Genomic DNA, 21,849 nt, shown 5'->3' on the forward strand with positions numbered 1-21,849 from the left:
TGAGCTAAATCCCCAGCCCCTGCCAAGCTTTTCTTTAAAGAGATAGATGTCACTAGTTTACCCAGGCTAGCCTTGACACTCAGGACTCAAGCTCTACTCCTGCCTCCCAGCCTCCCTAGTCTCTGGGACCAGAAGGGAGGATGCATTACCATACTTTGCACACTGTCATGCCTTAAATTTGCATGATGGCTGTTAATATTTTCTACATGACATTAACCAGTTAGACAACTGATTAAAAATGTAGCCTTTCAGTCCCGTTTTTCTTTCTCATAGAAAATGCATACAAAGTCCTTAAATGCTAAATCAGTCTCTTCTCAAGTAAGTAGGCATAAGACCTCATGTAACTAAAGATGTATATAATATTTTTCTTTCAAAATACAAATATGACCTAAAGTAGCTAAGTAAGAATAGCATCTAAAGCTTCGTTTTTATTATATGATCATGCATAATTAATTTTTAAAATTCATTAAAGAAACATTTATTGAGCATATATGCTATGCCAAAATAAATTCCAATGAAGTATTTTGCTCTTATACACACTTCCATTGATTATAATTTGATATGTCTTATGACATTTTAAGGAAATACATGTTCAATATATTCATGAAGTTATTTTAATATGAATTTAATCACCTGTATAATATAGTGTCATTAAATTCATCTTAAGATTAATAACCCTTTGACAATAGGTTGGCTCTAGAGAGAGTAACAGATATCTTCTCTTCAAAGGGAGAAAAAAGAGCTAACAGTCTTGTTCATTTTAACCCAGTTATTGCAGAGGGGAAGGTTAACAGTTCGGAGGACTGCAGTGAAAGCATTCGAGACGGTTACTGTCTCACTAGACGGTACTGTCTCACACAATCGGGCAAGTTTCTCCTTTCTCAGTAGTTCACCAACAGACAGAATGCAATTAAAGATTCGGAAAACCGCTACTTACAATTCTTAAAACCATTCCAAAATCTAGCTTTTTCCTACCACCAGGAACATCAAACTAGCAAGTTTTTTTAGTGAAATAAACAACATCAGACTCCCCAGTTGTTCCTTGGATTTACATTCTTGCAAGTCTGCCACCGTCTGCAGAAGCATGGATGAGACTGTGACTGGCACTGCTAGAACCAGGCCATGGCACTCAAACTGTAGTCTAGACCTTGAGCATATTTATTGCCTCATTCCTCGGCTCTTAGCTTTATTTTGCCATGTGAGTTTAACCTTAAATTTCTTTTCTTAATCGGAGGGGGGGAGAGAGACAGACAGAGACAGAGACACAGAGAGACAGAGACAGAGAAAGAGAGGAAAGAGAGACAGAGAGAGGGAGAGAGAGAGAGACAGATGAGAGAAAGACAGAGAGAGGGAGAGAGAGTGTTGTTCTCAGGTTGGACGTTATCTCTGAGGACCTTGCTTCTCCCCGTTGAAAGGATAACTCTAAAACAGTCAAGCCAGTTCTAACCCCTCCATTCCATCAAGGGGGGCATTCATCCCAAAAGGACTCAAACGAAATCAGGCAGCCCGTCAGCTCTGCTGGTTTCACACCTGTCACGCTCTTCATACTTGTCACCAGACACACCTGAGGACTTCTGTTTAGAACTCACGACACTGTTTAACTCGGGAAGAAATGGGTACACACGCCCCAGTTCACCGAGCCGGAAATGACTGAGAAAAAAGGAGCTAGTGTAATGCGGATGCTGAGTGCTTTTCATCGTCGGGGGGTGAAGAGTTCCAGGTCAAGCTTGGTTTGTTCTCCTGTTTTTAACTCACTTTGTTACTGATTCACAGGTAAACAGCAGAAGATGTAAAGAACATTTAGATAAAAACAACAAGTACTTTTGGTGTTCCAGGGATGCTGATTATGTCCTGATTCTCCTAGGTCCTGGCTACTGTCTGGGAATTGGGCCCCTCATTTCCCACGGCAGGTTCCTGTGGATGGGGATCGGCAGTGCCTGCAACTACTACAACAGGACATATGGAGAATTCATGAGAGTCTGGATAAATGGAGAGGAAACACTTATTATCAGCAAGTAAGTATACTAACAATGGGAGAAATTGGGGCTGGGGTATAACTTGCTGGTAGAGGACTGCTGAACATGCTCAAGGCTTTGGATTTAATCCCCAGATCACAAACAATAACAATGATAAAGCAGACACATACTTTTAAAATTAAGGCCAGGATTTTTCCCCTTTTAAAAAAAGATTTTATTTTGATTTCTTGACATCTTTTGTCTACTTTTTTACATTTAAATAAAAGTGAGCAATTCCCAGCTAAAAATCTAGCACTACAGATAATTCAGAATAACTTTCTCTTGATTTGAAGCAGAACGACAGAGATGAAGAGCTCTGCAAAACTGTGGATTCATTAAAGCATCTCTTCATGTACAAAATTGGCACCCATGTGATTGCTATTGAGTAAACATACTTGTAGGGGAGGCACTATCCTATCTGAGAGTTTGATCTTTTCTCTATAAGTTATCTTAAACAAATAAGACCCACAAAAAGCAAAATCTGAGAAACAGCTACGTGACTAGTAATTCGCTGGTGTGTTTCTAACGCCAGGCTACTGAGTGCCTCTGTGACATAGACAGTAGAAAAAGAAGCCGTTCGGGAGCTACTCACTTATCTAGCACTGCCTGAATGAATCGGAAATATTAATGCCTGTTAAAAAAAATGAGGTTCTCTCTTCTGTGTCACTGTTTTCTGGGTTACGAATCAGATTGAACTCCCTCTAGGGTTTCCCAAAAATGCACTCAATGAGAACGAAAGTTGTGGAATACTAGTTTTCCTCTTTACTGAATTTAGAAAATGGAGAATCTTGAAAAGGGCGTATTTCACTAGACTTTCAGCTGATACTTCCAGGATCTTAGCAAAGCTGTCTGCCAACACTGTCTCATTAGAAACTTTTATAGCTACAATTCCTGGTAGAGCTTTATTCACAAACTAAACAGACCAAGGTGTTTTACTGACTTGTTAAAATCGCTCATCCAGATAGCTGGCATTGCTCAGAGTTAAGTGAAACACTTCCAGAAAATGAATGAATTTTCTCAGGCTGATTATATGCATCATTTAATCAACACCACGGTGTGCTCCAAGTCCAAAGCATTTGCCCAAATGCTGAAAAGAAGGAAGCAGGAAGAGGGAAATGTGTTATACTTCCAAGTGCTTCAGGCTACCAGCTCCTCAGTGTTTGCCTCGAGCTTTCCTGTTCCGTTTGGTGTGCTGCTGCTGGACTTGAGGGAAGGGCTGAGGATGACCACAGTTCCACAACTGCACATAAATGGCTGCTGGCAGAAATGTCCTTTCCCCAGGTTTATCATGAAACACTCTCACACCTGCCTCTGAGTCCTCCCCTGGCCAGCAGCAGCAGCAACAAACTCCAGAGCATGTTACAAATGCATACTGTCCGACCGTCTGACCTAAACAATAAAGCCGGCGGAAGGACCCCCTGAACTGCTCCCCCGCGGCGGTGTTTTGACAAACTCTCCAGATGATTTGATGCACACTGGGAATGAGACCCAGTGCACTAGTTACAAGGTCGTAAGTACTCTTCAATGTTACTTGTCCCGGTCTACTGAGCCCTGACCAGCCACACTTAAATGAATTGGATGCGTTCTCATTTCAAAAATCAGCCTTTTGGTCACTTTTACAGCTGGCTAGAGCCCCCAACATATCCCACAGTAGAGGAAATCTGGGCTTAGAGGACTTGGCTCCTGAATGGTCATCCCCGGCACAGCAAGCTGCCTTCCAGGCCTCCTCAGCTCATCTCCCTTCCCTGTCACCCATTCGCCTGGGCAAACAGTTGTGCGGTCCTCAGGACTTTCTTCCAAAGGGAGATCCATCTGTAGCTCGCATCCGGAGTAGGAGTAGGAGTGCTCACCCTGGATGCCATTCGAGTCCCTGAGGCGCTTCCCAAAGCCGCAGAGCGGAGGCCTTTGAGGTCAGACTCTCAGGGAGGGGGGCCCACACTTCCCTGGTGCTTTAGCTCCCCAGTGGATTCCAGTGGGCTGCAGAGCTTGGAAACCTCCCAGCTGGACAGAAGGAACAAGAAGAAGGTTCTAGCACAGGCACCCTTTCCTATGGGCTATGGGAAACGCATAAGCAGGGAGGAGTGGATCTGTCTCACTGCATTTCCCGTGCGTTTAGCTAAAGTGTGGTGGCGAAGACTAGGTCCGCACTGCAGAGTGAGGGATTCGAGGACTGAGCACCAGGCAGGAGCCCTCTTAGCCAGCAGATCCCTCGCCCATCACCGAAGTTCCCTGATGCCCAGTGACCGCTCCTGACACTTGTGGATGTCAGGCTGGCATCTGACCGCTCTGCCCCTCTTAACGAGGACAGCACTGTGAGTGACTGACCAACTCAGGCATGGATGCGCACAGAGGCGTGTACACACCTGCTGCTGGGCCCCGGCTCTCCCAGTTGTTTTTTTTGTCCTGTTCTCCTCCTGTGCTCTCGGGCTTTTCACTGCTGGAGTCTTTGTGTTCTCCTTAATTGCCTCAGAGCAGCTCAGTTTTGTCGTTCAGCGTTGCACTCCCCTAGGAGTGGGACATGTTGATCCCACCTCCTCTCCTTGCCTGCTCTCCAAGCTGCTCCAGAAGTGCTCGTACCTCTTGAAAAAAGATCCCACTGGACCTCAGAAAGCTTTTGAGTGTTATTTTAATACTTGGCCAGATGTCTTTTTCTTTTGAAAAGTTTGAGGCCTCTACTCATTACAACTGTGAAGAGACTGCAGTCCACTTTGGCAACCAGCTTTGTCCTGAGAGGGAGGGGCAACAGAACTTCAGGGAGACAGTCAGGTGTGAGGGCTGCAGCTCTGCAACCTGAACCTGAGGCTTGGAGGACAGGCCCCTCTGGGCACGTGTAGGTAAAGTGGGCACAGTTGCTTCGGGGAGCTACCTCGGCAGCTACCTCTAAATGAGAATGTGACGATGATACGCGTGACACTCTATGTGTATGTATTTATTTTCTGTCAAAAACACAAAAACAAGTTGAGTAGCACCTCTTCAGAGAACTTAGCAATGGATAAGTGAACCAGGGTTATATTTCTGCATCTGTCTTATTCATGTGTTTACACTGCATTCATTCAATTTCTTGTCAACATGCATTAAAATTTATTACACACTAAATAAGCGCTCTGTGGTCCTAAGTCTTAATAGTCAAGAGTGGCTCTACACTTGTAGGTAAACGTTTATTGAGAACATATGTACACCAGGACTCTGGGGATACAGTGGTCTGTTACTTCGGGACTACAACTAGCCAAGCATTTCTACCCTCATGCAGTGGTATATTTTACTATAGCAACAATAAACAAGTAAAATATATAGTTCAGCCAGGAGTCACTTAACACTACGGTATGTTCTGAGAAAAGTATCATAATGTAAGCAGAGGGCAGTGATGGCGAACTTTTTTAGAGTTTTCAACCATCCAAACAGCCCACTGTGGCATGCAAGCCATAGGTTTTGCACCACTGTCATAGTGTATACCTACACTAAGATGGTTTGCTTTTCACTTGGTGATGTGACCTCATAGAACACTGTCAGATATGCAGTCCCTCACTGACGAACACATCATGCAGCATGTGTATCAACAGGGCGACCCACTGTCTCTGTGTCCCTGAGATGAGGGGGCTTGCCTGGACAGATCTTGGTCACACTACTCTCAGGTGGATATGACCTACCTAGAAGAAAAGCAGGAAAGGGCTGGGCGGAAGACTGCTTGTATGAGTGGCAGTGTGCTTCTAAGCAGGTAGTCTGAGGCAGGCCTGACTGAGTAGACAGCATTTGAATAAAGACCTTAAGGAAGTGAGCCATGCAGAGCTGCATAAGAGCATTCTAGGTTGAGGGAGCAGCAGGAAAAGACCCTCCGGCCGGAGCCTGTCTGAAGTGTGCAGGAACCACATCTACCAGAGTGGCTGAGTGGAAGCACAGTGGAAGGGATCCGGGGAGACAGTAAGACATCTGATCATTTTAGGCCCTGCAGGCTGTGCGGCAACTCTGCCTCTACCCTGCAGGACGCGAGGAGCTCGAGCAGAGGACAGACATACCTGGCTCACTCATGTTTCAGCAGGTTCATGAGGGCTGCCCCGTTGAGAATCTGGCGAGGGGACAAAGGATGCGGGGAAAGTTCCACTTAGGAGGAGATGATGGTGGGTGGTCCACATGAACGCAGCAGAGGATGAAGAAGAGATGCAACTGCAGTCACATGTTGCAGGCAGAGGCAGTAGGACCCAACAGTATGGATGTTGGACACGAAAGAAGGAAGAGATAAGTCCTGTCCCGTTTTCGCCTTAAAAGCCTGGAAGGAAGAAGCCAGTGTAGGCTGAGCCAGATGCAGCAGACGCGGAGTGGGGAGTTATCACAATTAAGACCGCGACCTTGGAATTGCCATGCCCAGGAGAAGGACGCTTGTGGGAGGGGCTGAGCCCGAGTCCTCCGGGGAAGTGATCGGAACCACAGACAGAGACTGAGGGGGAGCAGGGAGACAGGCAGGGCAGCAGGGGGGCGGCAGTCTGACAGCCAGCTCAGGAATGCATCTCGGGGAGCAGGGACTTGTCAGCTGTGTCAAACGCTGCCACGGGCCAGCTGGATGGACGGAGATTTGAGTGCTGCTTTTGCAGATGGCGTGGGCGATCCTGAAAGAATAGCACCGATGGACTGCTGGGGGTCAAGCTTTGACCAGGGAAGGGAATGCAGGGAGTAATGAGGCAGAGGCGGTACGTACAGGCGTTTGCTGTAAAGGAGGCAGGAGGCGGGTCACGCTGCAGGGGTGTCCAGGGGTATGCAGTCGAAGGAGTTCTCGTTCTCATGGCAGAGAAACCACAGCATGTGAGTGGGGGTGGTGCGGCTGCAGGGGGAAATGGTGGGTCGGGGGAGAAGGCCGAGCGAGGTGAGCTGTGAGGGGGTCACGGAGCAGTAGCCTCAAATAGGATTGGGAATTTTATCATCCTAACAGGAGAGAAGGCTGAGTACGTGTCATAAGTCCTGGCGACTGGAGCTTGACCAGGTTTTCTTCTACTGGTTCCTATTTTCCCTGGAAAATCAGAAATAAAATCTTCAGCTGAGGCTGAGGAGGTAGGAGGTGATGGTCATATGGAAGAGCAGAGAGAATGCACAAGAGAGACAGTGCAGCGACATGGAGTGTCCACTTGAATTTAGCTGAGACCTGGCAGCGGGGGTGAGAACGTGGGTGGTGGGTGTGTGTGCGCCCCACTTGGTACCAGCTGTGTAAGCTAAATGTTGGATTTAGCCAGATTTCCTCACTGGGTTGTACTGGTTATGGCCAGAGCTTCCCGTTGTAAAGATTCTTTCGCTTGCAGTGACCATAGAATTTGAGCCAAGTAAATGTCGTAGGAGCAAAGGACAATGGACAGGTGATAGGAATGAGGGGACCTGAATCTGGGGCACAGGGCAGGTCCAGAAGAAGCAATTTCTGTACTTTTAAGTGTTTCCAATACGTTCATCAATTGCCTTCTCTTTCTGGCGCTCATCTCTGCCCACCTGGCCACAGGTATGTAAGTCACATAAACTCAGATCTGAGGTGCTCCTTCCTTGAGCCCTTTGAGCTTATTTCTTAGCTACTCTTCATTTTGAAGAGATGATAAGTTTGCCCTTTTGGGCACATCTTTTGACTTCAGTTCAAAGAAGAAGAACGACCCCAAGTGATCAAAGACCTTACACTGCCTGTTGTCGCTTCTGAGCTTGCGGACTCAGCTGATATCTCCTCAGTGCTAGGAAATCCTTACTCTTCAGCCAGTGGGACAACTGTCTCAGCCTGTGCTGCTGGCAGGCCCACTTAGACCAGCCAGGGATTCTCAGCTTAGATAAATCCAGTCCCACTTCTAATTGTCCTATGTGGCCAGGGCCTCTTCACTGGCTGTATCACTTTTGCCTAATTGGCTTTGCCACTTGCCCAGTCTGAGAATAACTGAGATCTTGGCCTTCCCTCAAAGACACATGGGTTTTAAAACTTAGTTCTTTATTGACTAACAAATACTATTTAGTTTTGTTTTACATTTGAGGATTCTTTTTCTGTTTACAATTTGATTAGCAGTTCCTTCAAAGAAACTGATAGGACCATATGATTCATGCAGAGTTCAAAAGTTCTAGGGGCCACAGCAGGAGCACACATACAGTGATCTCTTTGTACACTAAATATTTAAATGTTTAGACTAATTTTTATGAGCAAACAATAGAAACATTACTTTCTTTTTAATTACAGAAGGAAGAAGGAGAAGATAAGAAAAGATATTATTTCAAATATTTTAATTAGTAATAATGTACTGGGAGCTTGGCTGAGTCCCTGATCTAAAATGAGTGTACAGTGAAGGCTTAAATAAAAGAGACAAGTAATATGATTTTGGGGTCCAGGAAAGTCAGAACTCTCTTGGAGCTAAGACAAAAATTTCTCTGGATTTACCTGTATTTATTGGGTTTCAGACAAACTCAGGGGGCTTAAAGGAAAATGAAAGGAAAAACTTAGCTAAAGGTGGGAAGCTGAGCAGGACCTTGAGAGGTTAGAGCAACGACGTTCCCAGCAGTAATGAAGAGAACTGTGACATCTCTAAGGTTTACAGTTACTGCCCTAGAATAGAGAGTGAGAGCTGTGTCCTCAGCTGCCTCAGCCGCGGTGGTACCTCGACTTTAGAGGACTGGATTCAGTAACTTAACCCTTACAGAGTCTGGTCTCCAACAATAATGTAAGTCCTATTTGAGAGGTTTTCTATTGTTTTTCCATACAAGTGGAAGCATCTAGATCTTCTCTTTTAGTGTTTATTGCTAGGAAGAGGAAAACTTATCCAAAACTAAAGTTCACTGGATGAATATTATCTGTAGTCAAATAAAAAAGAACATTTGGTTTAACAATATCTTCTTTAAAAATAAGGTTTTTTTTTCCTGAAATACATATCAAGTAAATTAGTTATTTACATAACAATTATAATTTTATTTCCATTCCCTATACTGCTAGTATATCAGAAACATTCTTTTAAGCTTTAAATAAGATGATGAGAGTTTCACTAATGTGAAGCTCACAGCCAGAGCACAGCTCCATGACTCAGCATTCTATGGGAATGTATTTTGGTAAGCACTACTTGAACAACCTTGCTGAGGCAAAGTCATCCTTTTGTAGTTCCTTTTTGTGTTTTTAAACATTTCAAATTTTTCTTGGTATCTGTCTGCAGTACATAATGATTACATTCATCCTGGGGAGTGGTTCGTGTACATAACACATCCTGGGTGTCATTTTTTCTCTCCTTTCTCTACCTTCCCTCCCACTCCCTCCATCTCATGGTCCCCTTCCCATCTGCAAAGGATCTATCTCCCTGTTTCCTATCTGAAGTCATCCTTTTAGGAGCCAAGTTTTAACAGTGAGAGGAAGGAGCAAGTGTTAAGGCAGCGTCTCCAACCTAGTCTGACAATCAGGTGCATACACTATAGTAGCCATTGCCAAGATTTGAGGGTTATGTTTTGAACACCTTCATAGTAGGAAAATTTGCTGTTGAGAAATAAAACAGTGGAGAAGAGGGGAAGGAGAAGCAAGTGGCAGTGAATACATGAAAACATGCATAAACATAAAGTTCATCAAATTAAAAAGTAACATGTGAAATAAAGATAACACCCATGATACTTAATGCAGCTTGAATTCTCACTGTTGGGTACCATACAAATTGCCCTCTCTACTGGCTAACCATATCCTGTAGCACGGGAGAACCCTGCAACTCCACAGATCATACTAAGTCATGATGGAAAACAGTACCGAGCCCAGAGATAAGTTCTCCTACCACCACAGTGAGCCTCCAGGCCAGGGTAGCCAGGCGCTGGAGAGCCCAGGGGTGGAAGCGAAACCCTGCTAGAGAAACCTGGACTGACTTTCAGGGAGTGGCAGCTTCTAGATGGAACTGCTGCACCAAACTAACAAAGCAAGACTTTGCAGTAACTCTGTGGCTCACTCCTGCAGGAGGTCGAACTACTGGGAGTGCCCGGAAGGCTGCATGCTCTGCTTAACTCTGCTGTTACACTGGATTGTTTCATAGCAGACTTGCAGCTCTGACCCAGTGGTGGGTTGTACGCTTGTAACTTGGGATAGCAAAGAGAGGGCAAGAAGGAACGATGTGAGCAGGTTTTCTATCTTTTGTGATGAGAAGATTAGCAGAAGTTTGCTTTCTTTTCAGGTCCTCAAGTATGTTCCACATAATGAAGCACAGTCACTATATCTCCCGATTCGGCAGCAAGCCTGGGCTGCAATGCATCGGGATGCATGAGAATGGCATCATATTTAACAATAACCCGGACATCTGGAAAGCAGTTCGGCCTTTCTTTATGAAAGGTAAGTGGGAGCCTGGCTCCATTCTTCCCTTTCGTTTACAAATATGCCTTTTCAAAAGTCATATGTAAAATTTTGCAACTTTACTGATTTGAAGTGATATGATGAGAAGGGCTTCCTTTACGCCTTTATCATATATCAGACATTGTTCTAAGCGCTTGATGTTTTAATCCCACAGCAACTGCCTGGGCTAACTACTCTCATCACCCGCATGGTACAGATGGGAACACTGAAGCATAAAGAGGTTCTGTAGCTTTCCCTAAGTCCCAGCGTTACTAAGCGGGTCACTTGGGTACAAACCAGGGCCTGCATGTGTAGCCCCCGCATAGAGGTACACAGCCATTTCGTGAGATAATGAAGAGACAGACCTGTACATTTAGGGTCCTTCCAACTAAGCATTTAGTGTGTCACCGTACTAATCAGTGGGTTTCCTGAGTTACTGACTGACAGCCCAGACGTTTCAGGAGAAATCAATTTGTGAATGAAACTAATGAATTTTAACTCCTGAAAAGGGACTGCATGTGTTGCCCACCCAGCCTTCTAGCTTCATACTTTAGGAAATAGTCCTACAGGGGCTGTGTCTTTCACACAGACAGCACAGAGAGTCATAGGTGAACAGAGCTCCAATTCCAAGCCTTCTTACCTAGTGGTTTTCCGCCTTTACTACATCGCACTGGAAATGATGATGATGCCGACAAATGGCGCCAACCTCTGATGTGAAAGCCAAGCATCAAGGAAGGCAATCACGGCCTGGAAGTGCTGTCAGCGGTGGAGTCTGAAGCTAGCTAGATTTGAGGCGGACCTGTCCCATCAATGTTCTTCCCTCCCTCCACCTCCACAGTGAGCTGAGATGCCTCCTACACAGCCGCTCACACAGGGAGCAGCCATGTCTCTCCGTGTGCCCGCCAAATGTCAATCCCATCCCACAGAGGTGCCTGGAGCCGTGACTCAGCTCCAGTCTGTTACAGGCCCCAGTGCTACAGACCCCTAGCAAATGACATATTTGCTGCCTCATACTGCTGCTGGGCAGAAGACAGCTGTGGGTCTGACAGGCCGACATCGAGGTGTAAAAGCTTTCTGTTCCCAGCCTCCACAAGCCACTTTCACTCCGTGGCTGTGGCGTGGTCCAGGCCTGCCCATGTCACATCTCTTTGGCCCTCCCCCGTAGGTCATCACGTCTCTCTCACCTTGACCTCAGCAAGGGACATTTCCATACTTGTGAGGACTCACAGGATTAGCTCTGGCCCACCCTGAGAATTCATACTAATCTCTTGGGGCTGGGGATTTAGCTCAGCGGTACAGCACCTGCCTGGCAAGCATGAGGTCATGAGTTCGAGTCCCGTTACCAGAAAAAAAAACCCAAAAAAACCAAAACCCATACTAATCTCTTTATCCCAAGGTCCTTCACCTTAATCATCTCTGCCAGTCCTTGTCTCAGTGTAATATACGAATAGCTCCTGAGAATTAGACCCAGACAACTCTGGAGACCAATTTGTCTGCTATTACTCATGTTGGGGAGGTCAGTTTCCCTACTCCTTACAGAACTGCAGAATGGATTAATGGAAAAAGTAATCAGGCTTAGAGACCGTGGGTTCAAATCCCAGAATTGCCACTAACTAGCTATGTGATCCTGGGCTACTCACTTAACCGCTCTGTACTTCAGCTACTTCCACCAGAGTTGATAAATATCACAGAACTGGCGCTCCACTGTCTTACGAACAACAAGTGATATAATGCTGTAAGGTCCCATTCATGTAAACTTTACTTTGTCATTTGACCCCGGTCTACTTGGAATATGTGAACTAGTATTTAGGCGTAGTTAACTTTCACATCAACATATATCCTCTACCTGGCAATGCAAGAGTTGGTAGAATCTCTAAACTTCTCCATTTGTTTAACAAGCCACTATTGTCATCATGCAACTAGGTGTCAAGAATACAGTGACAAAGAAGACACAGCCCCTGGCCTTGAGGATATGTAAAGGATGGGTGTGGGCCAGGAGGACTTAGGCCAGTATATCACCAAATGCTGGTCTAGGTGCTGTAATGCTACAGGAGTGCACAGGGCTGCAGGGCACAAACAAACGGACCATCTAAAGCCACTGAGGCATCAGGGAGACTTTTCAGAGGAGTGGATGCTTATGATGAATTCTAAAGGAAATACAACCTACTTAAGAAAGCATGACAGGGGAAAACATGCTAGAAGTATAGAACAGATTATTCCAAAGCAGAGGAGAGATCAACACGACCGGTCCTGGCACTGGTACCAACACACAAGGTAGGAACCAAGGGGTGGGCAGAGCCACGTCACCAAAGACTCTCTGGTAAGCTCAGGAGTTGAGCTTATTCACGAGCTAGGAGAACTTGCTCAAGATTTTCAGCAGAGTGACATGAACTTTGTAATTCAGAAAAACCTCCCTCTTACCTGTGTGCATGGCAGAGTACGTGGTAGCTGAGGGAATGGCTGTTTGTAGGTAACTGTGATGTCAGCAGTGATGCAGGGAGGATGGAGGGAAGGAGGCCACTGGTGTAAGAAAAGTCAAAGGAGCAGGACCCACAGTACTTGGAAATCAATCAGAGCATCTTTGTGAATTATTTTAGATTAACCCTATATATGCTACATCACATTTTCTAAGAAAAATGTTGCAGAACTGAACTCAAGTTAAATGCCATACAACAGAAGAATGACTGCTTACTGAGTGCTCATTGGTGCCCGGTACTTTTATAATCAACGAGAATCCTCAACATTTCTTGATTAATCTCCCTTTGAACTGCACTGCTCATTGGTTTTCCTGATGTAGTAGAAATACTGGGAAAAGTTTTGGCTTTTGAACCTGGAACATCACGAAAGTACTAACTCATTGGGAGTGTGTGCAGAGAAACAGGTTAGTGTAACTTAGGAAAGAGTTCATCAAAGATGGGGGGCAAGTAGCAGGAGTACTGGAAAATAGTATGTGTTTCCTGACAACTGGAAGACATTTGTCTGTATTGAAGGAACATGAGAAATTATTCCTGAAGGAAGGCTAAAGAAATTTAGAGCAAAAAAAAAAAAAAAAAAAAAAAGAAAACTTCAGGAATTATACTCTCATGATAGCCAGAACTCACTAGCCTGTCCAGGAGGTCCGGGATAGAGCAAGTGGGAGGTTGGACCGGTGCACTAATCTACCTGTTTGTTCATTCATTCTTTTACTTTGCAAATATGTACTGGGGGCCCTCTGCATTACTGATTTGATGTACAATGCGAATAAGCAGTTTTCACCCAGTTCACTGGGGAAAACTGCAGCGCTAACAAGGAGTTGCTTAGCATGCCACTGGTTGAGTAAAAGAAATCTAAAAGTAAGTTGAAGAGAAATGAAAATGAAAGGAACATTTTGGGTCTTTTGTAAGACTACTATTTTTTAACTTCCATAGACAAAGGGGCAGCACTTTAATTCAAGTAAAAAGAACCAATTTCAATACTTATGTGGTAATATGCTGCCCCCTGTGGAAACAAAATGAATATGACTCGAACCAAATCGAAACTGTTCCTAAGGGAAATGTATAAAATAAAAGTAAAAAAAAAAAATCATTGATTTGTAACTATGATCAGAACTATTAAATATTTCATATGCGATCTCACAAATGATTTGCCAGAGCATGAAGAAAATCTTAAATTTGAAATAGTGCTTTGAAAATATTCATTCATGCATGCATTTGTTCATTCACATATTTTTAACCATAAAGGTACGTATGTGCTTTTGTAGAAAATTAGGAAAATACATGCAAGTATAAAGAGTATGGAAAATTCCCCTCTATTCCTTAAAGTAAAACCGTGAGCAGTTAAAAGAAGCAAACCGTGAGCAAACAAAAGAAGCCCAAAATGTCTGATGGTGTGCACCCTGGACTTGCTCGAAGCTGACTGTCACGTGTGTCCTGCAGCTCTGACAGGCCCTGGCCTCGTCCGCATGGTGGCAGTCTGTGCTCAGTCTATCGTCAGGCACCTGGACAGGTTGGAGGAGGTCACCAATACGTCAGGCAACGTGGACGTGCTGACCCTTATGCGGTGCATCATGCTGGACACCTCTAACATGCTCTTCCTCGGAATCCCCCTGGACGGTACTGATGGTTTTATTCTTACGACTTGACATCCTGCCCTTTATCAGACGAGGCAATGACTGCAACAGTCAGCTAGAGGAAACACACTGTTTTGTACACTGCTCTGACTAAACGTGTGTAATTAGCTTGAGGGTATTTCCCCTAGTGTTTTTGCCTTGTTCTTCTATAAACATTGATAAATTTCCATAAAGTAGGGCTCTATTTCTTTTACATCTCTCCTCACTGCTCTAGGAAACTGGCTTCTATTGCAGCCCCAAACCTAATGGTTTAGCTGGTCATAAAGACAGCTTACCACGGTAACCCTGGCACATGTAACCAGCTACATTCAATGTGTGGCCCCCAATTTCTGTCCTGTTTTTCTTTGAGTGAATAGGAATTGCCTTGGGCTATGTATAAAATGAATAATATCGTTAATGTATATAAGTAACACATTTCCTTTAAAAATCATTTTAACACTTTTAAAAAGAGAGCAAAAAAAGAAAAGATTGACACACACGCCAACTATTCCTTTGGGCATGACATACGCGTTCCTACATACATATTTCTAAGTGCGCACATATCCTTCCCCGAGGCTACTGTATATGAAAACTTGACTTTATTTGCATGTTAAAAATGCCAGTGGTGGTTGTGATGCTGCTACTGCTACTGGAAATGATGATGATACCTGCCATTAACTTAGTAGCCACTCTGTAAAAACAGTTTGAGCCGTTGCTTTACACATGCTTGCCATTTAATATTTGTAACAGCGTGGGCAGGATGTCTCCTTTTCCTCACTATGTTGCAGAAGTGAATATTAAAGCACACGCATGCAACCCTACAACCACCAAAAAGTGAGCAATTACCTAAATGAATTCCAGTCTGCTGTTGGCATCAAATATATCCAGCTTAATATGATTATTTCTGAATTAATTTATGGCACTGTTCACTGATTTGTATATTTACTCAACAAATGCTTACCAACTGCCTACTTCATGCTGTGGACTGCTGTAAGTTCTAGAGATAGAGTGATAAAGAAAACCACGAACATTTTTACTTGCAAGGAGCTTACCTTATGGTGAGGATATGGACAGTAAAACAAATAAATGTTAAGAAAATATATTAGGCAGCATTAAGTGTCTTGACGTAAACACAAAACAGGGTAGGAGAACAGAAAGCAAAAGGGAAATGACAGGAGTGGGTCCACGTAGTACAGAGCAGGCAGTAACGGCCTCTGTGGACAGGACATTTGCACACGGCCTGCATAAAGTGAGTCCCGGAGCCATGTGCGGACCCAAAGGGAGAATGTTCCAGGCAGAAGAACAATGCACAGATTTTAACACTTGTCAAGCCACCGAGGCCTAACACACACCGCCTGATTCACCATATTTGGGTGAAGAGGTGCGGTACAAGCCCGTCCTTTCTCCTGGCTGCTGCCCTGTCTCGTCTCCACTACTCTGGCTGGTCTTTAAGGGGCTGTACACAAACTGCACCTGGCCGCCATTTTGAGAGGAGCCTCCATTCACTCTGAAAATTTTCAGTTACACCCTCTCCCTTGATCTCCTTCTTACCTGTTGTACATATACCTCTGCTCAAGTAGGCAGAAACACGACTACATGGCCTCACTCCTCGGTTCCCCACAAGCTTCTATCATTATAAAGGATCATGCAAAATAACTGCACCTCTCTCTTATTCGATGGGCTCAGACTCTCATGCCAGAGAATCTGTTATAACCCACACAGTTAAGTTAAACACTTAACTTGCTTGTGGAATTTAATACAACAAAGAGGAAGGATATTGCCCTGAGATCGGACAGAACCGGGCTCCCGTCTAAGAGCCTACCTGACCCACCGGCTGTGTGGTGTCGCTCAGATTTCTCAACCTCGATGAATTGAGGTTCCTTCATCCGCAAAATGATGAAGACCCTAACACTCCCTTGGTAAGATTATAAAGGCTCAATTTAAAGCCTCTTGTGTAAAGCCCCCAGCGCAGTGGCCATTCAGAGCAAATGTTGGCTCCCTTCCTTTGCATACAAAGTGATGTAATTTGAAAAAAGCAAAGCTCTTCTGTTCTCTGATACTCGATTTAAGAGTAATCACTTATTACTGATTATGCATGAAGCTCAAGGACAGGCACTGAAGAAATTAAGATGGATTCTATAATCTAGACAAATGTAAATAACTACAGAAGCTGTATGACAAGGTTAGGGCTCTGAGAAAATGAGTAAAGGACTCTGAAGCGATAGTGTAGTTGGGAGCCATCAGTGAGGTGCACAGTCCAGGCAGCTGCCCGCCTCCCACTGGCTCTGCCCTCCCAACACCAAGCGCAGTGACGCTTTCTGCCTAACAAGCTCAGATTTTCGCTCCCCCGGTTTCTAGAGTCACGGCCACAGCAGCTTTAATTACCAGTCCTCTTTGTCCATAAAAACAGGAGAGAGCTGGGGACTCAGAGGAAATATGAAAGATTCTGTGTCTCAAACACAAATTTGAAAATTTCTCACTCGTCTCTGGTTAACTTGGCCAATTTAGATGTGAGTGGATTACATTAGTGCTGAAGTTGTCTCGTGGCATTCACGTGGACAAACCACGAAAGGCGATGGAACTGTGTGCGCTCAGCTAGGCCCCCCCTGGCGGGAAGCCTACGGGGTGTGTTCGCGGCTCACAGCGCTCTTCTCAGGCTCACATTTTGTTCAGTGGCTCTGGTTTTGTTTTTGTTTTCTAGAAACTGCCATCGTGAGGAAAATCCAGGGTTATTTTGATGCATGGCAAGCTCTCATTATCAAACCAAATATCTTCTTTAAGATTTCTTGGCTCTACAAAAAGTATGAAAAGCCTGTGTAAGTAGCACACACCTGGACAGTTTATGAGTGCAAGCTGATTGGGTTTTGTGTGTGTCTTTGCTGTTGTTGGCCTCTGGCAAGATTTGTGCCCTCCGGAGCTCACAGGACTCTCATGATTAAGTTGTTGATGATAACACTTGGAGCAATTTGGTGGCTTTCAGCTCCACAGCTCCACCGCAAGGAGCCCGGTGTGTGGTCTGATAGCTCATCTCTGGATTTTAACTTGAAGAGCAGTCTATTTTAACTTGAAGAGGACTACCTAATGCTATCATTAATGTTTGTCAAAACCATACCTAGAAAGTTGGAAGAACATAATCAATTTATAATTGTATTGCTTTTGAATTAATGGAGCAAATTTGAAGAATTCGCAGAAGTCCCAAAAGAATTTTTGATAATGACTATAATGAACTTCAAGAAAATGTGTGGGTTTTTTGGATTTATATCTTGTGTTTTGTGGGTCCTGAAACTGTCATTAAATGGTTTGATTTAGTGCTTAGAGTAATCCAGTAGAAAACTGGACAAATGACCAATAGCCTACAGAAGAACCTGAAGGTTTTTATGAGTGTAAGTAGCCAGCCACTAAGTACTGCCTCCTCTACACACCAGTGGAAAGCTCCTGGGATCCACAGGCAGAACATCACCTTGTGGTTTGCATCTTATCTCATCACCAAGAAATAAGTGGCTTTAGGAAGTCATTTCAAGTAAAATGTAAACTACCTGCTAGAGCGGGGGATGAGTTAAGGGGACAATGTGTGTAGAGAAAGCAGCCCAGAGGATGGCCACTAAATATGGTAGTTTCCCCTGTCCCTGTGTTCGTATCTTCCCGCATGTCCCGACCATCTTAAGTTCTCCATCTCTAAAAGGTCACAGAGTTATTTGAAATCTCCACTTTATCCTTTTTGTGGATTTTGAAATCCAGTAGTGCTGTATTATAGTCTCTAGGGAGGAATCTAACTTCATATTGCTTTGCACAGTTTACTATGGTTGGTTGGTATTAACTAGGTAATCTGATACCAGTTCTTTACACATTTGATTTTGTCTCCACAAAGCCTGTTTTGACTTGAATCATTTAGATAAAGTGGTTATCCCTTCATTTAATTGGATTTGGTGGAAGTGGTAACCGGTGGTTTGAAGAGTCAAATTATGTCATTATGAATTGGTCATTAGGTTAGCACTGACCTTGGTGACTCCTCCCATAGAAACTTACTGCATGAGACTGTTACAGTTTCTCTTCGGCATCTGTACATATCAGCTCACCAACACTGCCTCTATATGTAAGGTTTGCCAACAGTTAGGGTACTCCTTTCTATCTCCTATATCCCACAGTAGTTAACACCAAGAGAAATCTTTACACTGAGAGAAATCCCACCCCAATATGCCCTTAAAATAAGGCCAATCGTTTTGTTTTGTTTTTTAAATTTTGAAGCAGAATACTTGGACACCTGCCTCTATCTCTACTCAGTTTTATATTTTACCTCTTTCAATTTCAAATATCATAGCAGTATTGCTTTCCACCCTTTATTTTGCAAAATGAAGACTTTTCAGCCACATAAACCTTAAATTGGTATCTGTAGAATGAGCTGGTATGCTACCCATCATTGCCTTAGTGGAAAATGTATTCAGAATGCCAAACAATCAACTCACAAGTGCATTCTTCTAATCAATTCTTGGAAGTCAAGGAATTCCTTTTCTCTGAAAACTGCCATTGACCTTGATTCTTCTAGTTTCGAAGAGTACCTGAATCCAGAGCATGCATTTACATAGGGTCAACTTGTAACTAATTAGGAAGAACCCCAAAGGGCATCCACAGTCCACTGCAGCTAAATCATGGGTGGTAGCTCAGGGAGGAAGGGTCTGCTCAGTAGTGGCTGCAGTTCCATGAAAGAATTCTGTGGAGTCAGAGCCTAGGGGAATTGTAATACCTCCTGGGCCATTCTGGAGCCAGGGCTCAAGTAGAAATCTATCAACACCCTAAGCCTATGGGAAGGGAGGACCATAACCAGGACCACCAGCAACTGAGTGAATATCTGTCCTTTGTATGTACAAATTGCTCAAAGAACATTTACCGAATACCTGAATGGATAGAAGAATGAATGCATGTGAATACATTTTGGTACATATCTTGAGGAGTTTGTGTGTGCTCGTTGTGTGTTTAGGCACACTCATAGAGATACACAATATGTGCATCTTGTTTAGAGATATATAATTACTATACAGACTATAAAAATACCTCTGAAAATGTTCTTATGATGTCCAAATAAACTTTAAAACTAAAATGGGATATTTGGAGCATTGCCTAAATATGCTTCCTTTATATTTCCTGAAAGCTGCAGTGAGCATGAAGATGATTTATAGCAAAAACATCCACAAACTATTTAAGTGTATACATGACAATGCATACCAGAATGAGAAAGAAAGGCTGATTATACATTTAATGTATGTTATGGTTTGTGTCTGCATGTGCTCCCAAATCCTCATGCAGTCATGAGGTGGGCTTCTAGAATTTGTGATTGATTCATGATCCAATGCTGGGATTATGGGTATGAGGGCTACACCCACCCTGGGGCGGGTAGCTTGCATACAGTGTAAGGGAGGGAAAGAGGCTGCTTCCTGCCACGCCTCCCTTTTGTTATTATTGCTTTTTTTGTCTTCTGCTGCCATGAACTGTTGCCTTCTGCCATGTGCCACTCTGCCTTGGAGTCAGCTGAACATGGACTGAAACCTCCACAAACTGTGAGCTAAGTTAACCTTTCCTTCCTTACTTCTAGGTGTCTCAGCAATGAGAGAAAAGTAACCAAGACAATGTAATACAGAATCTTTTCAATATGAAGAATACACATAGATGAACACAGACACTAAAGGACAGAAAAAAGAATAGCAGTTTAGATCTCAAGATGATGTCATTGCCTGCTGAGTCTGATCCTTTCACTTGGAAAGATGTACAAAGCTCACAGAAGTCAAGTGGGTTACACAAAAAGAGAACGACCTGGGCTAGAACCTCACCCTCTGTCCAAGGGGCTTTTCCTAAGATTGCACTGTCCAAATGCTTAATATATTTATTTACCCAAGCATTGTTTCAACAAATACTTACCTAGTGCAGAAGCCATAAGATATGAGATTAACTGTCAATAATATCAAAAATATTCACTCTACTAAAATTTATTATCTAGAGGGAGAATCTCAGATTTGGCCATGTGCAGTGTGCTTACCTATAGTCTCTGCTACTCAGGAAGCTAAGCAGGACAATTCCAAGTCCAAGGCCAGCCTGTGCAGTTTAGCAAGATGCTGTCTGAAAAGAAAAAAATAAAAAGGTTTGGGAATGTGTAGGTCAGCTGTAAAACACCCTTGTTTTAAATCTCAAGCACTGAAAGAAAACACACATAACACACACACACACACACACACACACACACACACACACACACACACACACAACACACACTCCTCAACCTCAATAGTCTTCAGAGCCAGGTAAATCAACTTCTGCTGTGTGGCTATAAGAAAACAGGAAAAGGTGGCTTTTGTAGTAAAGTGAACAGCACCTGTCCTCACTAAACACACCTGCATTTTCAAATGAAAGACTGTACCTGCCAAAGAGGAAGTTGCAAAACGTGGTTGGATGTGGCCTTTGGTATGTGTTTTTAACCTTTAACCATAAACTCACATCTCTGGTTTTGCTACCAGTATATAGCAATCTTACTTAGCTCTGTGTCTTGGTTATTTTTCTCTTGTTGCTGAGACAAAGTACCTGATGCCCAGAATTAAGGAAAGAAAGTTTTATTTAGCTCACAGTTTGTAGAGGTTTCAGTCCATACTCAGCTGGCTCCAAGGCAGAGTGGCACAGGGCAGAGGGCAACAGTTCATGGCAGTGGAAAACAGCAAAAGCAACAAGAGCAAAAAGAGAGGAGCAGCAGCAAGCAGCCACTTGCCCTCCCTTACACTGTATGCAAACTACCCACGCCAGGACAGGTGTAGCAGTCACATCCTTAATCCCAACATTGGACCATGAATCAATCATAAACTCTACAAGCCCACCCCATGACGGCATGAGGCTTTGGGGGGACATCTAGACAGAAACCACAATACTCTGCCACCTTAACATGAAGTACATTATAAATATATGCCAATGAAGGATATTTGTGAAGACATAAAATACAAATTCATCTACTTATAAGCACACCTGGCTTCAAATAAAGCAGAACATTTCATTTAACAAAGAGTAAATGAGTCTGTTTTGCTATCTGTCTAAACTGAATGTAAGATTGTATTTTTTTTCCTCCAGGAAGGATTTGAAAGATGCCATAGATAATTTGGTAGAAGAAAAGAGACACAAGGTTTGCACAGCAGAGAAACTGGAAGAGTGTATGGATTTTGCCACGGAGTTGATTTTTGCTGAGGTACTGACAAGAACTAACCAGTTAGTCACTCAACAAATTGGGACCATCTGTGTATAGGGGAGGAAAGCTCTCCTTTTAAAATTGCTGTATATTTCTCTTTTCAAGTGTTTCCTCTAGCAATCCTATATAAACAGTAGTAAAAGTTCTAGTAAGACTGAATTTTAAGAGGGAAACTCTTCAGTATCATGACCCAAAATAGGAGAACAGGAAGCAGAGAGACCAAGATGCTAAACACCAT

General features: G+C 43.7%; 1 protein-coding gene across 6 annotated transcripts in view; it reads left to right on the forward strand.

The window, feature by feature from the left end:
• Nucleotides 1-21,849, forward strand: part of LOC102023780 (aromatase) — a 114,451-nt gene that overhangs the window by 82,545 nt on the left and 10,057 nt on the right. For all 6 annotated transcript variants that reach the window (XM_005376651.2, XM_005376650.2, XM_005376649.2 and 3 more), the window contains 5 exons: nucleotides 1,865-2,015; nucleotides 10,154-10,308; nucleotides 14,223-14,399; nucleotides 17,097-17,211; nucleotides 21,497-21,611. In XM_005376651.2, the coding sequence (XP_005376708.1) occupies nucleotides 1,865-2,015; nucleotides 10,154-10,308; nucleotides 14,223-14,399; nucleotides 17,097-17,211; nucleotides 21,497-21,611 (713 nt within the window). The remainder of the gene's footprint in view (nucleotides 1-1,864; nucleotides 2,016-10,153; nucleotides 10,309-14,222; nucleotides 14,400-17,096; nucleotides 17,212-21,496; nucleotides 21,612-21,849) is intronic.

Source organism: Chinchilla lanigera, unplaced genomic scaffold (genome assembly GCF_000276665.1).
Source record: "Chinchilla lanigera isolate Chin_1 unplaced genomic scaffold, ChiLan1.0 scaffold00008, whole genome shotgun sequence".
Taxonomy (NCBI): Eukaryota; Metazoa; Chordata; class Mammalia; order Rodentia; family Chinchillidae; genus Chinchilla; species Chinchilla lanigera.